The sequence below is a fragment of the Nuphar pumila genome, chromosome 5, assembly GCF_984573655.1.
Source record: "Nuphar pumila chromosome 5, dmNupPumi1.hap1.1, whole genome shotgun sequence".
Lineage (NCBI taxonomy): Eukaryota > Viridiplantae > Streptophyta > Magnoliopsida > Nymphaeales > Nymphaeaceae > Nuphar > Nuphar pumila.
In genome coordinates, this window is record NC_143253.1 from 120856165 (window position 1) to 120877688 (window position 21524).

The 21524-nt window shown below is 37.8% G+C and overlaps 1 protein-coding gene across 2 annotated transcripts in view; it reads left to right on the plus strand.

The window, feature by feature from the left end:
• Window positions 1-21524, plus strand: part of LOC149838413 (E3 ubiquitin-protein ligase COP1-like) — a 115036-nt gene that overhangs the window by 24786 nt on the left and 68726 nt on the right. For both annotated transcript variants that reach the window (XM_090006585.1, XM_090006587.1), the window contains exons 4-7: window positions 4766-5119; window positions 12998-13155; window positions 13295-13360; window positions 21435-21513. In XM_090006585.1, coding sequence (XP_089862711.1) covers window positions 4766-5119; window positions 12998-13155; window positions 13295-13360; window positions 21435-21513 — 657 coding nt within the window. The remainder of the gene's footprint in view (window positions 1-4765; window positions 5120-12997; window positions 13156-13294; window positions 13361-21434; window positions 21514-21524) is intronic.

A 21524-nucleotide genomic window follows, 5' to 3' on the forward strand; every position in this document is an offset into this window, starting at 1 on the left:
ATAAAAATTTCATTATCTATATACCTCTATAGCATCATCAATTCATCGAAAAATTTCAGACTGCTCAAACCCCACAAATAACATTATTGAAAAAAATTCGGAATGCCCAAAACCCCCAAATAATATTATTGAATTTTTTTTAAATGTCCAAAAAGCCTATTAATAAAAAGTTAAAAGCCCTAGATGCTAATGACCCACGTATAATACAATCAGAGAGAAGAGAGACAGTGAGAGTGACGAAGAGCGAGTGAGAGACAGCGAGAGTGACGGAGAGAAGAGAGACAGTGAGAGTGACGAAGAGAAGAGAGATCGTGAGAGTGATGGAGAGTGAGTGAGAGTGAGAGAGAGAGCAAGTTGGAAGGAGACATACCTGAGAACTGAGGAGGAGCGGCCGAAAGGAGTCGGAGATCGTCGGCGTCGGCATCGGCTTCAGGTTTCAGGAGGATTTTTCCCTAATCCTTCTTCTCTCACTCGCTTTTCATCGGGCGAAAACAAAAAATTAGTCTAAAAATTGGACCTAAATGACCCTGGGTGCGTTGATCGCTCCCGGTGCCGCACCCGCATCGCGTCGCGTCGCGTCGATGCGGGTGCGACACCTGCTTTGCCGAGTCCCTGTGACTTAGGTAGTAGGTGTACTTTCAGAGTCTCTGATTGTTAGGTGTTGTGAGAGTTGTAGATTGTCTAAAAGTCATGCTCTCCCTTCCAGTCTTAGAGAAGTTGAGTCTAATAGCCTTTTTGAGATTATTCAGTCTGATATTTGGGGTCCATCTTCAGTGGTGTCAAAAGGTGGGTCCATGTATTTTGTGACATTCATGGATGATTTTACCAGATATACATGGATATATTTTATAAAAAACAAGAGTGAATTATTTGATATTTTTAAGAAATTTTGTGCATATTGGGACTCAATTTTTAGCTAAAGTAAAGGCCTTGCACTCAGATTCAGGAGGAGAATATGTGGGATATAACATGTGTGAATTCTTAATATAAAAGGCATGGTGCATCAAAGATCTTGTCCTTCCACCCCAAAATAAAATGGAGTGGCAAAAAGAAAAAATAGACATATCTTGGAGACCACTAGAGCTTTGTTGTTTAACAGCAGGATGCCCAAGGAGTTCTAGGCAGACGCTGTGGGAGTTGCAGCCTATTTGATAAATCGAATGCCATGCCAGGTTATTGAGAAGAATTCACCATATAAGAGGTTGTTTAGCAAAAAACCTGATTATGACTTGTTGAAAGTGTTTGATAGTACTTATTTTTGTATTTGTTCCTCCCCAACATAGAGATAAGTTGTCTCTCAAGTTAGTTAAATGTTGTTTTATTGGATATCCTGAAGGGCAGAAATGCTACAAATGTTTTGATCCTATGAGCAAGAAGGTTCAGACTTTTAGACATGTAGAATTCTTGGAACACCTACCATATTACAAGAATAATTATCAAGTTGAAAGTTCCGAGTCTACGTTTTCCTTCTTGGTACCTTTCTCAGAAGATGTAGGGAAAGATAAGGTTAAGAAATGGGTTACATATAGTAGGTCATTAGGTGTCCCCTTTCAGTCCTTTCTTGAGCAACCCCCTCAGTTCTTTCTTGAGCAACATGGTCAGAAAGGTGAATATCTGCCATAGCCATGTCCCAATGCTTCCCAGGCCGATCCTAGTGAGCAAGCACCTGTACCTTTTCCCATTCCACAAGTGCATAGAAGCTCTAGACCTTCCATTCCTCATTCTTGTTTTGTTTTTTTATGAATCTTTCTCTGCTACTCATCAAGCTTTCTTAGACATGATTCAATCCTATAATGAACCAAAATCTTATGCTGAAGCTATGTTGGAGCCTGAGTGACAGAAGGTCATGACTGAAGAGTTGGAGGCATTGAAGAGAATGAAAGCTTGGAAATTAGTCCTAGAAGGGAAGAATGTGGTTGGGTGTAAATGGGTATATAAGATCAAGACTAGAGTTGATGGTTTGATAGAAAGATATAAGTCTAGACTTGTGGCGAAGGGCTATAGTCAGCTGAATAGGATAGATTTTGCTGAGACTTTTACTCATGTTGTTCATATGACAACCATCAGGACCTTATTAGCAATTGCAGTTGTTAGAAGATGGGACTTGTGACAACTAAGTGTCAAAAATGCCTTTCTGAATGGTGATTTGGAAGAGAAAGTATACATAGAGTTGCTTCATGGAGTGGTCGACAGGGAGGGTAGAGTATGCAAGTTAAAGAGAACTCTGTATGGGTTGAAGCAAGCTCCAAGAGCTTGGTTTGATAAGTTCAGCATTGCGGTCATAGGATTGGGATTTAAGCAGAGTTTTCATGATCCAACATTATTTGTAGCATCCTCTACTCAAGGGCAGTGTATACTTTTACTATATGTTGATGATATGATAATTTTTTTGGGGGCGCGGGAGGTGTGACAAAGTCATGATTGATAATGTGAAATCTTAGTTGTCAAAAAACTTTGAAATGAAAGACTTGGGAAAGTTGAAATACTTCTTGGGGTTAGAAGTTGCATACCCTCTGAGAGTGTATTTGTTGACTCAACATAAGTGTGCAACTGAGTTGATAGGTAAAGCAAGGTTGACAAAAGGCAAGAAGCATGTGGACACTCTTATGGAAGTCAACTACTAGTTAAACATTCAAATTGTGAACATCTCGAAGATCCTACGATATACAGGAAATTAGTAGTGAGTTTGATTTACTTAACCATCTCTAGGCCGGATATTACCTTTGTTGTGTGTGTAGTGAGTCAGTTTATGAGTGCACCTAGATCAGCTCACTTGGCGGCCTAGCTGAGAATTATTAGATATATTAAGAGCACGATGCATTATGCATATTCTTTTATGCTTCATTTGCATTAGATCTTAAAGCATGTTGTGATGCTGACTTTGGGGGAGTATTCCATGATCGTCACTCTACTACTAGATTTTCTATATTCTTTGGAGACTCATTGATATCTTGGAAGAGTAAAAAGCAACAAAGAGTTTCTTTGTTCACAACGGAAGCCGAGTATCACACTATGAACCAAGTCACAACAGAGATTACATGGTTAATATGGTTATTGCAGGATATGGGAGTTATTGTGGAGAAGGCTACTACTTTGTATTGTGACAATCAAAGTGCTATTCATATTGCCAAAAATCCGAAATTTCATGAGAACCAAGCACATTGAGATAGATTGTCATTTCACCCGTAGAGCGTATTTGAAAGGAATCATGTCGTTGCCATACATTCTTAGTTGTCAAAACCAGTGCCTAGGCAGGCTAGACACAAGCCCACCATCTAGGCTTATGAGTCTAGGCGGTAGGGCCCTACTTTTCTGCCTATTCAACACTTAGGCTTTCCCCTCCTAGGCTTTAGGGACATGATTGTCATTTTTTTTCTTTTTTTTGTCTCTTTCTTTTTCTTCTTCCTCTCGCTCCAAATATTTTTTTTATCTCTTTTTCTTCTTCTTTTCCTTTTCTTTTCCTCCTCCTTTCACCCCTCTACCTTCTCTTTTTTTTTCTTCCTTTCCTTTTCTCCTTTTTTCTTTTTTGTTTCTTTTTCTTTTTTTCCTCATTTTTTTCTTCAATCTTCTTCCTCCTCTCTTGTTCTTCCCTTTTCCCCTTTTTTTCTTCTTTTCTTTTTTTGTTCTTTACATGTATGCTTGTGTTTTCACACACACATATATATATAATGTTTGCTACACTTATGGGTAAGGAAACCCTTAGTGAAAAATTTTAATGTTTGCTACCCTAGTGGGTAAGGAACCCCCTAGTGAAAAATCTAATATTTTATTTTCCTCTTTTTTTTGCACATCTGACCCTTCAGTTGTGATCTATATATTTAGTCGAAACTGACCTATGGATCATGTTTTTCTGATCCATATGTCAGATTTTACGAGGGCTGAAAAATCAACGGCCTATGATGCACCAAATTTTCAAACCTCAAGAAAACATATTTTTACGCTAAAAAACTATGATCTAAGGGTTGATTTGAACTATTTCGACCATGCTGAACACATCCATGAGGTCAGATTTGGCCAAAACAACTTTTCCCTATGAATGGTAACTAAGGGATTCCTTACCGACGAGGGTAGCAAATGCTATCCCTCTGTATATATTGTTTTATGTTCAATGTTATACAATTTGAATTTTGCAATATGTTACGTTGAATTACATATTTTATTCATAGTTACAATCATATGTTTGTTATTAAATTTAACTATTTATTGAAATATTTCTGTTTTTCTTGATGTTTTACTTTTTTGGTCCCGCCTAGACCGAGACTAGTTACACCTAGGTCCCAACTAGTCTTTTTAGGAGTCTTCCGCCTAGGCTCCGACTAGCACTTTTGACAACTAAGCTTGGGATGTTTGTGTTCTCATCACTTGGAGCTTGAGGGGGAGTGTTAAGGAATGTAATATGTATCTTACCAATATGTGTATGCTATCCTCTTTAGGTTGTACATATGTTTATTGTAGAGGGGTATTTCTGTAACATATCCCTAAGCATTATAGTGAATCATTTTTGTCTTCTCATGTAACCCTAAGGGATGTCCCCTTTTATGTTGTAGCCTCATTCTTTTGAATCCAATGAAGTAATAGTGATCATCTTCCCTTTTGTGTTTCTTCTCTCATGCTTCTTCTTGAAGCCCTTGCACTCCCATTGCTGCTAAAATGTATGATGCCACACATAAGCAGGCTAAGTTCTAGTTATTTCCAGAATGTGCTTTTGTCTTATCTGTTTTTAATGCTAATCATTATCTTACACCACTTATTTTTTACTTCACAGGTACAAACTGATCTCCAATACATTAAGGAAGATATAAATGCTGTGGAGCACCATCGGATGGAATTATACCGCGCCAGGGAGAGGTTCTCAGTGAAGTTGCGTATGCTTAATGATCCCATGTCTAGAACAAATTGGCCAACTTCAGTAAGTAAGCCTGGAAGTATTGCTACCTTCAATGCACGAAGTTGCCAAGATGGATCAGGCTCTGCAAGTTTTCACAACAAGAAAGTTGATGCGAAGTCCCAAGGAATTTCTCAACTACTCCAGAAAAATTGTTCATTTAATGGATCAGATTCCCAAAATGTTGCCCAATCTGGACTTGCAGTTGCTAGGAGAAGGCGAGTTAATGCAGAGGTTGGTTATCAAAGTTATTTCATTTCTCTTTGCCTTTGAAAAGAAAGAGAATTCCAGTTAGAAGTGTTGGCTGTCCAGGTCATACCGATAATATATACTGAAGTGATGTTTGAGATTGTAATGTCCTTTGGTTTATGTGATGAATTTTTAGTTTTAACGATCACTGTTATTATCATCATGTTTATTTGAGAAATTGCTACCAACTTGATGGCCTGTTAAGCTGACTATTCTGAACACAAATGCAAATTCTTATTGTGTTTTTATAATGACTATTTTTTTGCAACATTTCATAGTCGAAAAAATTCAATCTTGCTGCTATTTAATGCCTTTATCTTCTACGGTGTCTGAAAGAATGAAAATGTCACCATATGGATGATTTTGACAATCATCTGAATCTGTTGTATCAAATTGCACGTATGATTTAACACAAAGAAACAAGTGAATTGTATCCACGTAAGGAAACAAAATAATTCTAGTTATGAAGGTCACTGAATCAAAAAACTTCCATCAGGCTGACTAGATGAACTTCCCTTATGGGAGGCCATGCATCAGAAAAACTCAGATTGTTGCCAACTTCCCATTTTTTAAATTATTATGGTGACACATAGATAGCATGGATTAGGTATATTCTTCAGAATTCATTAAACAAAACCTTCATGCAGAGTCACAATTTTGTGCTTAAAATATGCCTTAAAGGTCAACCCAATTTTTATCCCTGCGCAGCAAATTAGTCAGGTCATCCCCAAATTTGGAAATATTTTTAGTATTTTGGTTAAACAAGGTTGTTTAAGTGATTTCATACATATTTATCTTTGCAAACTATATTTTTTTTCTTTTTTTTGTACAAGTATATGATATTTGTTCATCAGTTTAAAGCTAGTTGCAAAGTGGATGCCATGTAAAATAGTTTTTATCTCCACTTTGTGATCTATAACAGGTAAAATTATTTTTATCTTCACTTGGTAGCTTCATTTTTCGCTTCATTCTGAGCTTCTTGGGATGCCTTCCTTCAGTTGGTAGCTTCATGTTGATTTATTTCTTATGTCTTTAGACACTTTCTTTGTTTTAAAGCAACCTTTTTCATCTTTTCTATAAGGCTACGTGCTTCCCTTTTTTTTTCCTTTCAGTCCAGTAACATGTCCGCAAACTCATGAGAGTTGACTCCTTAGTGCCTAACGCCTAATCCTCATAATTTTGAGAAATTATTATGGCTCATAGTTACTTCAAGCTCAGCAACAAGCTTATGTGGAAGAAAACTGAAGAACCATCATAAGGAAGAATTTTGATCTTTGCTAGAATGATCACAAGTGTATAGACTAATCATAGATATGTTTGTATTAAGAACAATTTAGTTGTATCATGCATGTATTGTATCTTTTAAATTTGTTTTTTAGCCAGCAAACGTTGGGATCTGTGTACGCCTGTTTGAATATTTAAGATGGAAGGAACAAGTTTCTTTTATTGTTTTTTCTTTTTTTCCCCGTTTTCAAGGGAACAATATTTGTTAAGGTAACCAAGCAACATGAACAATATGGAAAAACAAATGTAATGAGCTGATGAGACATCACATGCTTCCAAAGAAAAAGATGAATTGAGGTACAGAGCAGAAATGGCAGACATTATGAAGGGGCTTCCAAACTAGAACCAAGCCAAGGAGATCAAATCCAACAGGAACCGTCCCAAATTCAAGATTTGTGTGTGTAATGAAATAGCGGAAGTGATAAAAACAATGCCACTAAGGGCTTAAACAAGATCACACTCACAATGTGCACAAGCACAAGTCCACTAAGGGACAACACAAATAGCCAAAAAAGGGCAAACACAAGAGTAAAAAATATAGAATCTTATTGAGTAAGTGCTTGAGTAAAAGCATAAAGAATATGGAGGATCACACCCCTATTGATACATGAGAAAAGGAGAATAGAGAGAGACCATTGGGGGCTCCCAAGAGTCGTTGGGAGCTCCCAATGGTCAGATTTTTTATCATTGGGTGCCCCAACGACTCTATGGTCAAAAAGACCGTAGAGCCCCTATGGCTTCTCTAATTTACAAAAAACAAAAAAAAAACAAAAAAATGTTTTTAATAAACAATTTTATTATAAAAAGAAAATGACTAAAATGCCCTTATAGGGAATTTAACTATTACAAAGATTAATAACTATATATATATATGTATATGTAGGTATATACATATATTTTAATACTCTCTCTCAAACTTACAGTGAAATGACCGAAAGTTTGTTAAGGAGAAAAATAAAACGAGGTGCAGGAAGAGCTTTGGTGAAGAAATCTGCAAGCTGGTATTATGATATAGCATACGACAATGTAAAAATTTCTCTCAAATATTTATCTCTAACATAATGACAGTCCATCTCAATGTGTTTGGTACGCTCATGGAAGGTGTGATTGCTTGCAATGTAGATTGCACTTTTGTTATCATAACACAACTTCGAAGAACAAGAGATGATTACGCCCATATCTTTGAGAAGAATTCGTGACAATACAAGTTCTATTGTTGTTGTAGCCATTGCCCGATATTCAGCTTCGCTTAAGGACAAGGATACCTTTTGCTGCCTCTTGTATCTCCACAAAATCAGAGAATCTTCTAAAAACACACAAAAACCTTTAGTTGAGATTCTATTATTGGGATTTCCTCCCCAATCAGCATCAGTAGAAGCAAATAAATCCAGAGAAGAAGAAGAGGATAAGAAAAACCCTTTAGTGATGATATTCTTGATGCATCTGATAATTTTTAACACCACTCATGTGCACAATAATCAAAGCATGTTGAAACTGACTGACAAAATGAATTGCATGAGCTATATCTGGTCTTGTGATAGATAAGTAAGTGAGTGTCACAATCAACTCATGATAGGGTGTAGGATCTTCAAGGAGAATCCCATCTTCAAGCCTTAACTTAGCATTTATCACTTTTGGGGTTTTCACTTTCTTGTCATCTGAAATTTCAAACTTGATACAAATGTCAGCAACAAGCTTCATTTGAGACAGAATGTATCCTCTGGGAGAGTATGCAACTTCAATGCCTAAAAATATCTCAAATAACCCAAGTCAGACATGTTAAATTTTTTTTTTAAATATTTTTAATATCACTAACTCCCTGTTGGTCACTCCCAGTGATTATCATATCATCTACGTAAAGTAGAAGTATGACTACTTTGAAACTTGTATTTTTAATAAAAAGAGCAGTGTCAGAATAACATGAATGAAAACCTAAAGAAGACATGGCACTGCTAAATCTATCATACCATGCCTTTGGGACTTGTTTAAGAACATACAAGGCCTTTTCCAGTTTAATAAATTTACCATTTTCAATACTAACTCACGGTGGAGGATTCATATACACCTATTCACTTAGTTTCCCGTTAAGAAAAACATTTTTAACGTCAAGTTGATATATGGGCCATTTTTTGATTGAAGCAACTGTTATGAGGATCCTAACACTTGTCATTCTAGCTAATGGGGCAAAGGTTTTTTCGTAGTCAATTCCATATTCTTGAGAATATCCTTTTACAATTAACCTGGTTTTATATCTTTCTAGGATCTCGTCACTTTTAGTTTTAACTTTAAAAACCCATCTACATCCTATAGTTTTCTTTCCTAAGGGTAATGAAGTTACTTCACAAGTATTAGCCCTTTTAAGAGCATCCAATTCTACATTCATTGCTTTAACCCAACGTGGAATATTTTTAGCATTGTTATAGTGCGATGGTTTATAGTAGGAATGTAAGGCTATTAAGCATGCTCTGTAATTTGGTGTCAAAGTATCATATGATACTAACCTACTAGGTGAAATAGATACACGATTGGATCTTCTAAGTGAGATTTCTTCGATAGAGAAATCATGTGTATATTTTTCTAAGATACTTGGAGGGTTCTTTTTCTCACGACGGGTATACACTTGTATTGGTTTATCAATATTATCATTACTTGATTCAGCATTTTCAACACTTGTATTGGTTTATCAATATTATCATTACTTGATTCAGCATTTTCAACATTAGAATGCTCATCATTATCACTCGAGAAATTATCATTTGAAGAAACATCACAAGCGATTAATTCTTCTTCTGGCAAGAAATCAAATAAAAAGTTATAATCTACTTCCTCTTTTTCCTTAGTTATTTCAAATCTATTTTCATTTTCTAAAAAGGTTACATTTTTAGAAACATAAAGTTTGTTATTCTTGAAGTCAAAGCATCTAAAACCTTTTTTATTTTCTCTATAACCCATGAAGACACATTCAATGTGTTTTGGAGATAATTTTTCTCTCGTGCAAAAGGACAAAACATTAACAACAAAAAATTCTCAAACATTTATAATCGGGAGTTATTTCCAATAGTTTTACATATGGAAATATATTTTGAAGGGATGATGAGGGCATTCTATTTATCAAGTAAGTTGATGTTAGAACGACCTCGGCCAAAAAACTCTTTAAAATATTTTTAGAGATAAGTAAGGTCCTAGTAGTTTTCATAATATGTCTATGTTTTCTTTCGATTAGTCTGTTTTGTTGAGGAGTTTTTGGACAAGATTTTTTATGACAAATCTTGTTTTGTTTTGAATAATTTTGAAATTCATTTGATAGGTATTCTCCACCCGAGTCGGATCTAAGGATGAAAATATTGCTTTGAAATTGGTGTTTAGTAATCATGTGAAATTCTTTAAAACAAGTAAATACATCGGATTTGAGATTAAGGAAGTAAATCTACACATATCTAGTGAAATCATCATTAAATGTAACATAATATGAATAAACCTCCTTTTGATATGATCGGGGAGAGTCCCCAAATATCGGAATGTACTAATTCAAAAGGTCTTTTAGAGACAAATGTTCTATTTGAAAATGGAATAGCTTTCATGTTTCCAAAAATATAAGCCTTACAAATTAATTCTTTATTATTACAAAAATTTTCCCCAAAAGGGAGAAGATACATCTTTGAATAGCTTGGATATCCAAGTCTCTTATGCCAAGTTTCAATGTCTTTATCTTGGACATAGTTACAAAATGATTTTGAAGAGAGATTTAAATATTTCATGTAGTAGAGGTCTCCTCTCCTATGGCCTTGCCCAATCCGCTTTTCGGATCAAAGATCTTGCACGAAGCAACCTTTAGATGAAAAGGAGATTTCAGATCCATGATCGGATATTTGGGAATCCAAAAAAAAATTTAAATTTAATTTTGGAATAACTCTAATTTTTGGGATACAAAAGTTTTGACAAGACTCTAAGGTTCCAATACTTTTAATTTGCAAGGATATGCCATCGACAATGGAAACATAAAAACTTTTTGAATTAGTGCAAACATTTGATAGACTATTTTCATGTGGAGTCATATGAAAAGAAGCTCTCGAGTCAAGGATCCAAGAACATATACCTAGAGGAAAGAAAGATGTTATCGTAGCCCTCGAAGTTGATGAAGATTTAAGTAGTTGTTGGAGCGCCTCTGATAGTTGGGTAAGTGAAAAAGTCTCTCCTCATCTTCTAATGGATTCTTCTTTCTTTAGTGTAGTTTCATCAATGAAAGCTAATTTGTTTTTGGAGGTATCATTAAATTTGGGACAATTTGGCCTAATGTGTCCCAGTGTCATGGTGACAAATGACTTTCGTATACCCACCATTATAGTTATTTTGCCTCCCAAAGTGTGGAGGCTTGTAAGATTTAATATGATTGTCGGGTTTAGAGACGACCAATACTTCAGCTCCTCTTTTAACCATACCAAGATGAGTTTCTTCTTGGCAGACTTCGGCAACCGCATCTTTCATACATGCATCATAAAATAATCACGAACGCTCATATCACCTTGTTTGATTGTTCGTATCTTGTCTTGCGAGATCTTTTTAGGTATACATATCCTTCAAAAAGAACCAAGCCTCATTGATTTTACAAAATTTGGCAATGTTGGTACATATCTTGAGCTCAACATTGTTCATAAATCATGCAAGAATCTTGGCATGATTACTTTCCCAATCCTCTACCTTAGTTTGATGGTCTTGAATGACTTTCATACATGCATCACCTTAGTTTGATGGTCTTGAATGACTTTCATACATGCATCACCTTCTAAGTCTTTCTCTTGATCTCCTGCTTCCTTTTTTGTGAGCTTTAGTTGTGGTTCCGGGATGATGCTCATGACATACCCTCAAAGTTTCTTTCCTTTAAGATTGTTCTCCATAGCGGATGCCCACAATATGTAATTTGTGCCATTTAGCTTGAAGGAGAGATCAATTTTTTGTTTATGTTTTATTCTTGAAGAGAAGGATATTAAGAGAAAGAGGAAGAGGAAATAATGTGCAAACACACGTTTGAAGAAGCTTTTCCTCACTTTGAATCACTACGAACACACGATCACTTTGAAGAAGCACTTCATCAATAACTCGATAACTCTTATACCATGTAATGAAATAGCGAAAGTGATAAAAACAATGCCACTAAGGGCTTAAACAAGATCACACTCACAATGTGCACAAGCACAAGTCCACCAAGGGACAACACAAATAGCCAACAAAGGGCAAACACAAGAGTAAAAAATATAGGATCTTATCAAGTGCTCGAGTAAAAGCATAAAGTATAGAGGGGATCACACCCCTATTTATACATGATAAAAGGAGAAGAGAGAGAGACCATTGGGGGCTCCCAAGAGTCGTTGGGAGCTCCCAACGGTCAGATTTATGACCATTGGGAACCCCGACTCTATAGTCAAAAAGACCATAGAGCCCCTATGGCTCCTCTAATTTACAAAAGACAAAAAATAAAAATAACTAAAAAACTGTTTTTAATAAACAGTTTTATTACAAAGCGGAAATGACTAAAATGCCCCTATAGGGCATTTAACTATTATAAGGATTAATAACTATATATGTATATATGTATGTATATATAGGTATATACATACATGTATATATATTTTATCGGTGTGCACATTACAAGTTTTAAAATAGTTGTCATTGTGTTAACAAACTAAACATATAGAAATCAAATAATAAACTACTGATCACAATATTGGTAAGTTCATCCTTTTTCAGAAAAGAAGAAAAAAGAAAAGCATTGGTAAGACAAAGATTACAGTCTTCCAAATCATATATGTTGTCACAACATCGTCATCATCTCCTACGCTGTGTTTGTTTGATGAATACTGTTTCTCTCTTTATTTCTATCTAAAACTAAGACAAATTGGTTGTGAAACAAACCAAGGTGCTTGCTTCTTGGTTTGGCTTGCATTAAGCTCATTTGGGCTTATCAATTGGTCTGCACGAGCTTAGTCACACAAAACTTATTTAGTATAAATCAGCCAAGCATGAGCAAAGGGTTTTCTGCAAAGTGTGGCTCATGTTTGCTTGTTAAAACAAATATATGTATTCTTTTATATATCTTTATGTCAAAAACCATGTGGTAGTGGTTGGTTGAGCTTTATCATTGTGATTGGATCTTGAAGACTGATATTGGAGAAGGTTCTTTTTTGGGAAGTATGCAACATTGACTTTGTTGTGATGCCTTGTCTGTCCTTCAGCTGGTTTTTATGCCATTTTATTGATGGCAGTAGATTCTTCTTTTGTTTTTTTTATATCATTTTCTTTTGTAGATGTAGTAGTTAGAAGAATTTTTTATGTCATACCAAGACTTCCATCAACTTTGGCATGGTAACTTTGTTTATATTAGTACTAAATTAACTTATGCATTTTCTTAGCTTTTTTGCTTGAAGCATATTTTTTTAATTTGCTCCCAAAAGAAGCGCTTTATTGCGTCCGTGTACATCTGTTCTATTGTTACAAAATTGGTTTGGGAAAATGTGGCATTCAACTTGAAAGTGTATCCAACTTGTCATCTTTTTCTGCTCATTGTGTTTGTGTTTTTTATAGTTCAATGATTTGCAAGAGTGTTACCTTCAAAAGAGGCGCAAAACATCTAACCAATCTGTTAAACAAGAAGAAAGGGATTTTAATACCATTAGCAGAGAAGGATACCATGCAGGTCTTGAAGATTTCCAGTCTGTTCTTACAACCTTTACTCGATACAGGTGATGATTATCACAATATATTAATGAATTTTGTAGATTTTTGAGTTTCATTATTACTGTGTAGTTTAAAGTTTAAACAAGCTATATGTTCAATTATCATACTTCTTTTATTGCTAATTGTGTTATCTACATTTTTTAGCCGCCTGCGGGTCCTTGCAGAACTTAGGCATGGAGATCTATTCCATTCTGCAAATATTGTGTCAAGGTGAGCTTCTTGCAAGATGAATTCATTCTCTTTTTGTGCATTAGACCTATACATGAGTGTCAATACACTAAAAGTTCATAATACATTCATGTGCTTGTTTTGGATATGTTTGTTTATCTTTCAAAAAGTCAAAAAGTTTTGCACAATTAAACATAGGAAATGAAATAGCGCTATCTACTCATGGATTCTATCTGAAACTTAAAAAAAACTCTGGATGGATTACATGAAGAAAGCACCAGGGAAAGGGAAGTTGATAAATGTAACTTGCTTATGACTGCTGAATGCAGGAACAATGCAATAAGAAAGAAATGGATGTCGTGGGCAAGACATAGAGTTATGGGACTCCAAAGTTAAACTTTGTGAGATGCAGAGTCGACACAAAGTGTTTGAACATATGTCACATGGGTGCGGGTGCGGGGGTGCTGCACTTTCAAAAAAATTGGGTGCGGGGGTAGCAAAAAAAAGTATATATATATATATTATATATATATATATATAATTTTTAAGTTTTAACAGTTAACAACATTAACACTAATGAAATAAAAAACAATTATCATCATCAAATCAACTGCCGAGCCCCCTCCCTATCTTCCCTCTTTGTGCAGGGGAGGGGCCGAGCCCCCTCCCTGCACTCTCTGTTGGCAGGGGAGGGGCTGAGCCCCTTCCTGCGCTCTGTGTGTGCAGGGGAGGGGCCGAGCCCCCTCCCTGTCCTCCCTCTTTGTGCAGGGGAGGGGCCGATCCCTCTCTCTGCACTCTCTGTTGGCAGGGGAGGGGCCAAGTCCCCTCCCTACACCCTCTTTGTGCAGGGGAGGGGTCAAGCCCCCTCTCTGTCCTCCCTCTTTGTGCCGGGGAGGGGCCGATCCCCGTCACTGCGCCCTCTTTGTGCAGGGGAGGGGTCGAAGAGGAGAGGAGGAGAGCAGAAAGAGTCAGAGAGGAGAGGAGGAGAGCAGAGGGAGTCAGAGAGGAGAGAGCGTGCCTGAGGAGGAGAGGTCCGGCGGAGGTCGATCAACATCGGCTTCAGGAGGAGAGGAAGGGAGGATTAGGGCAAAAAAAATTGCCCTAATCCTCCCCTCCGCAGCATATTTCATTGGCATATTTTTTTTTTAAATCTAAAAATTGGACACAAATGACCCTGGGTGTGTTGACCGCACCCAAGGTCGGGTTGACAGCAGCGGGTGCCGCACGCGCACCCGTGTCGCGTTGCGTCAACGCGGGTGCGGCACCTGATTTGCCGAGTCCATAGGTTTGAACTATTGATGCTTTTAATAGCAATTGGCTAATTGCAGGATTCCACTACCATTGATGATCTCTGAGGGTGATGCCACCACAAGTGAGAGCAATGTTGTTTGAACTATCAATCATCTTTCTTTTGAAGTGCTTCATTGTGTCAATGTTGAACATCAGGACACATCTTGAAGACTATAACCTTATAACCATTAGATTAGTGAAAGTGGTTCAATGTTCACCTTCTTTTGTTTTTGTTTACATACTTGAATTTAGCTTCATTCATGTCAGACCTGGCCTGCCCTGTTCTTGGTTATAGTTATGACACAATAACCTAAAATGGATATATAATTCTGCCACTAGAAATAAACTGCAAAATCTTGCTAGAGAGCTAAGGACTCTTATTTCATTGCCACCCAGAAAGGAAATGGTACCAAGTGTTTGTTTTACAGCTTGGAACTGACTGTGTGGATGAACAATGCGCTTGATGTATTATGTTACTGAATGATATCCTTTGCCATAAAGTTGAAAAAGGTGAAAAGGATCCGAGACCCAGAACCCGACCCGAGTCGACCCGATCCATGTAATGTAAAGATTGTGTACAGAGTATACGTTTACTCTTAATCGAGTCTGGATACACCAGACCCGGATCCATATCTATGTAAAGTTATAAATGTATTCTTTTAGGTCACGGCCGCAGACCCATTCTTGCATTTCGTCTCTTCGTCTCTCTCTCTCTTTCTAAATGCAGGTACGGGTGGTGGATTTCTAACATGGTATCAGAGCAGTGTTGAAGCCTGGCCTGAGATCGCCTTCTCGTCTGCATGCATTTTCTTCCCCCTTTCCTCCGTGTTCTTCAGTTCCGGTAAGATTGATAACGTCTCCTTCTCTTCCGTCAACATCTCCTCTTTTCTTCCTTGTTCTTTAAGATCTGATTCTCTCTGGAATCAAAGTGGACTTTCAGTTGGATTTGCCGACGTGAAGAGACGCAGACCAGTTTTCCCTCCCTCAATCTGAATATTTTATTTGCTGATGTTAATACTTGTGCTATTTTTGTCTGCATAAAATTCTTCTCTCGTTCTTCCCTCCTCTTCTGAATTTTTTCTGTGTATCCTGTTCACGTGAACCCAGACCGTGAAAAACGAGGGGCTGTATTTCACGTGAATGTTTTCTGTTTGACATTGCCTGCTTGTCTCCTTTTACTGTTGTCGTCCGCTCGATCTCCCTTTGTCTAATCCCTTTCACGCATCCATTTCTACATATTCAAATATATATTTGCCGTGTAGTTTTTTTTTATTGCTACTCGTTTGAAAATATATCTAATGTGGAAAAGTTCTTTTAATATCAATTTTCTGGAGAGCATAGAAAAAGGTTCGGTCTCTCTATTCTTATTCTCTGAATCTGACAACCGCAAAAAAAAAAGGTTGAGCATTTCGTGAACACTCTTGCTGAAATCCACTCTCTATGGATCCCTATTCCCTTCAATCAAATATTTCTTCAAGTTTTCTCAACCAACTCATTTCTGAAAAGTTGAATACCTCAAACTTCTTGATTTGGAAGAGACAAATCATTCCCTTTATAAGGAGCCAAGGTCTCTTAGGTCACTTGGATGGAACCATCCCTGTTCCACCAGAATTTGTTCAGAGCGAAGAGAAAGATGATCAAGGTGCGAGTTTGATCGTATATGTCAAAAATATAGAATTTCTCAATTGGGAAAGGAAAGATCAATCTGTTGTTGCATACATCACCTCAACCTTGTCTCAAGAGGTCTTTGTTGCCATTCTCGACAATTGTACAACATTGCAACTCTGGGATCGACTGATCCAGACGTATTCACAGGTTTCACAAGCCAGGATGGTTTTTCTAAAAAGGGAATTTCAGTTGCTAAGAAAAGATTCCATGACCATCATGGAATATTTGAACAAGATGAAGACCATCACAGATCAACTTGCAGTTATAGGATGTGTCGTTAGTGACAATGACATGGTGCAACAAACTCTGAGTGGATTGAGATCTGACTACAATATGATAGTCACTTCACTATTGTGTCTTCCTGTTCTTCTTACCTTTGATGAGCTACGAGCCAAATTAATCCAGTACGAAATGACTCTGAAGGGATTCTCTGAAGAAACTCACATTCACCCAAATTCTCAAGAAGTTTTTGCCACAGGAGTGACTTATGGTAGAGGACGGGGACGAAGAGGACAAGGGCGAAGTGGACACGGAGGGCGTGGCCTGCTTCCCACTCCAAACATGTTAGCTCATGCGCAAGGATCAAGATCCATCCCTACTTGCTTCCTTTGTAACAAAAGGAGACATATCAAGGCAAATTGCTAGCACAATCAAGAGAATAAAGGAAAGGGTCCACAAACGGAAACCAAAAGAAAGTTCACAAATACCAGAGACAGTGGAGAGATTAAAAATCTGCTGATATCTGCCTTATCAGAGTTGAAATTAAGGCAGAGCGATGAAGGCACTTGGTTTGTTGACTCAGGGGCAGCAACTCATGTGATAGGCGATGCAGGTAAAATTTCTAACCCTATTCCTTATTTTGGAAAAAGTAAGATTGTCACTGGAGATGGATCTCACCATCCTGTTTCTCATGTTGGAAAAATTGTCATCCTCATGTCATATTCGACTCTTACTCTTTTTGACGTTCTTCATGCTCTTGACATCAAGAAAAATATTGGCTCTATTTTCAAACTTATTGATGATAATAATGCTTCAGTTGAATTCACTCCCTTGTCTGTGCAGGTCAAGGACCTACGCACGAGGGAAACATTCGTTGAAGGAAAGAGACGAGGCAATATGTATGTCTTTGAAGAAGCTCCATGTCATGTTGTTCGCCCTGTTGATCTGAATTCGAAGCCTTCATTAGAGTTATGTTCATCCTCTTATGCTAATGTTTTTAGTATTTCTGAATGTAATAAGCCATTTTTGTGACATAGTCGATTAGGACATTGTGGGAGTCATTTTATTGAAAAACTTGTCTCTAATAATATCATTCTAAAAGAAAGTCTCAATGGGAATGAGAGCAGTCATAAGTGTTCCAGTTGTCTTTTATGCAAGAGTCATGTATTGCCTTTCCATTCCATTAATAAGAGAGCTTCAAAACCTTTTGAGATAATTTTTTCTGATGTATGGGGACCCGCCCCGATTGCCTCTGGATCCGGGAGTAGATACTATCTAATCTTTGTTGATAACTATTCCCGATACACTTGGATATATTTCATAAAAAATAAGTCAGAAGTCTTCTCTTTGTTTCAAAGTTTTCTTTCCTTGGTCAAAAATCAATTTTCTGAGTCCATTCAATTTTTCCAATGTGATGGAGGTGGGGAATTCTCATCCCGTGATTTTATTTCCTTTCTTCGAAATAACAAAATAGGAAGAAGGGTGTCCTACCCTCACACCCCTCAACAAAATGGGATTGCTGAACGAAAACATAGGATATCGTTGAAAGTGCCATGAGCATGCTTCATGACAGTAATCTTCCCATCAACCTATGGACAGAAGCTTTCCATTCTGTCGTACATGTGTTAAATAGACTACCTATGGTTGTTCTGGAAAATAAGTCTTCTTATCACTGTCTTTTTGGAGCTCATCCTAGTTATCACGATCTGCGTGTTTTTGGATGTGTTTGTTATGTGCATATTGATCAGTTCCTGAGAAACAAGTTTCAGGACAAGGCCAAGAAGTGTAGGTTTGTGGGATATGCAGATGACTATAAAGGATATAGGTGTTATGATCATATCAACAAACGCATCAGAACCTCAAGAAATGTTGTCTTTGATGAACAAAATTTTGATCGCGAAGCTGACGCAACGAACATGTCAACTGAAGCTTACTATCCTTAGCTGAGTTCAGAACTTTTTGCTGGCCCCAATGAAGCGTGTTCCTCAGATTGCGTGCAACAAGAAGAAGAGATGTTTGAGAACACTGGGACATTGGGATAACAGAATGCAGAGGAAGTACCAGGTAGATACAAAGGCATTGTCTATTCTAGACAGAGACCAATAGCATCAAGTCATTCAGATCATGTCTCAGTCACCAATCCAACTCCTCATACTCTTGAGGTCAGAAAATCAAACCGCATACGACATCCTATTGACAGGTGGGTCAGTTATAACAACTTTTTCTTGGATCTTCAACTCTTTTTAATTGCCCTCAATAAGGAAGATGAGCCCATTATCTACTATCAGGCAATCACTTCTACCAAATGGGTAGAAGCCATGAATGGCGAAATGCAAGCCTTGCATGAATGTGGAACCTGGGAAGTTGTTCTCAGAGCACCTAACAAAAATGTTGTCGGATGTAAATGGGTCTATAAAATAAAGTATAAGCCAGATGGAACCATTGAACGATATAAGGCAAGGCTTGTGGCAAAAGAATTCACTCAAGAAGCAGGGCAAGACTATGATGAGACCTTTAGTCCGGTTGTAAGAATGGGAACAATTCGAATTATTATTTCTTTGGTTGTTGAACATGGATGGAAGTTGAGTCAGCTTGATGTGAAAAATGCATTCTTGCATGTAGATTTGAAGGAGGAAGTATACATGGAGCAACCTCCTGGATATCAAGAACAAAATTATAAAACCCATGTGTGCAGGTTAAACAAAGCTATCTATGGTCTGAAGCAAGCATCTCACTCTTGGTTTGATAGCTTCTCGCTAAAGATTCAGAAACATGGATTTTCACGTTTCATGCTGGACCACTCATTATTTATTTTTAAAAATCAGACTGTGATCACTCTATTATTAATTTATGTCGATGATGTTATCATCACAGGAAACTCTGCAACCCACATTCAAGAAGTCAAAGACTTACTAGGTCAGAGGTTCAAAATGAAAGATCTTGGAGTTCTACGTTATTTTCTTGGCATAGAAGTTGATAACCAGGCTCATGGCTTGACACTCACTCAATATAAGTACACCGTAGACGTTCTCAGCAAGGCAGGCATGAAAGACTGCAAACCTCTAGGAACTTCGAGTGTGCTTCATCAGAAAGTTAGCGCTGATGATGGAGATTTGTGTGATGACCCCACCAGGTATCGAAGCATAATAGGAATGTTACAGTACCTCACATTCACTAGACTTGACATTGTTTATTCAGTCAATCAAGTATCTCAATTTATGCATGCGCCACGTACTGGACATATGGAAGTCGTCAAGAGAATCCTTAGATATCTGAAAGGGACTATTGGGGATGGATTGATATATTCACCACAGTCATATGGCAAAGATGAACACGAACTTACTGTATATTGTGATGCTAATTGGGCAGGAGATCCTGACGAACGAAGATCTACATCAGGATATTGTGCCTTCATTGGAAGAAATTTAGTTTCTTGGAGCAGTAGAAAACAAATGGCTATCGCTAGATCAAGCACTGAGGCTGAATATAGATCCATGGTTGCTGCTATTGCCGAAATCACATGGATCAGGCATTTACTAACTGAAGTAGGAGAAAAGATCTCTCACACTACCTTGCTATGTGACAACCAAAGTGCTATCAACATGTCATTCAATCCAGTACATCACGGTCGTGCTAAGCACATTGAGATCGACCAACACTTTGTGAGACAGAAGGTTGAAGAAAAAGAGATTGAGCCTGAGTTCGTTAGTACTGAAAAACAAGTTGCAGACATATTTACCAAAGGGTTAACAAAGGATCGTTTTTTTATGCTTAAAGGCAAGTTGTTCATGGTCCAAAACCATGATCAACTTGAGGGGGGGGGGTGAAAAAGGTAAAAAGACCCGGGACCCGACCCGATCCATGTAATGTAAAGATTGTGTACAGAGTATACGTTTACTCTTAATCGGGTTTGGATACACCAGACCCGGATCCATATCTATGTAAAGTAAAGTTATAAATGTATTCTTTTAGGTCACGATTTCATACAGAAATCGTGACAGCCGCAGACTAGGTGTGGCAAAACCTGACACGACCCGCCAACCCGCCTCTTAGGCGGGTTCGGGTTGGGCTTAAGCCAACCCGTTTAATAAACGGGTCGACCCGCGTAACCCGTTTATTAAACAGGTCGGGTTCGGGTTGGGGGTATGCCAACCCGCCAACCCGGCTGACCCGTTTAATAAACGGGTTAGGCGGGTGGGTCAACCCGCCAACCCGTCTGCCGACCCGCCAACCCGACCCGTCAACCCGACCCGTCAACCCGGCCCGCCAACCTGAGAACCCGTTTACCCGACCCAACCCATTTATTACATGGGTTGGCGGGTCGTGTCGGGTTACCCGTTTATTAAATGGGTCGGGTTCGTGTTTGCCACAGCCGACCCGTTTAATAAACGGGTCGGGTTCGGGTTGAGGTATGCTGACCCGCCAACCCGTCGGGTCGACCCGCCAACCCGACACGATTGCCACCCCTACCGCAGACCCATTCTTGCATTTCGTCTCTTCGTCTCTCTCTCTCTCTCTCTCTCTCTTTCTCAATGCAGGTACGGGTGGTGGATTTCTAACAAAAGTGTGTGTAATATGATGTTCCCATTTATCCCTTATCCTTTTACTTTGTGATTAATTCTGATGGTTTGCTAAATGATAAACCAGGGTTGCTAATTTCTAGTGGAATAGCTTCGTATTGTTTGACTTCATATTTTTAGTTAGTACTTTTTGTCCTTGTTTCGTTAAATTGATATTTTCGAGCTTTTCTTCAATTTTAAGGCTATATTTATCTTCTCATTAAGACTTCTTTCTGCCATTTAATTTGTTTCAACATGGCCTTTGTTTCTCATATTATTGGTTTGATTTTTCAAAGTTTATGGTTTATTTATCATTCCTTTGTATTTTCATAGTAGCATGGATAGACCTCTCCCTGACTTTCTATCAATTGTAAATACAGCATTGAATTTGATAGAGATGATGAGTTGTTTGCTACTGCTGGAGTCTCTAGACGTATCAAAGTTTTTGAATTTTCTACAGTGAGTACTCA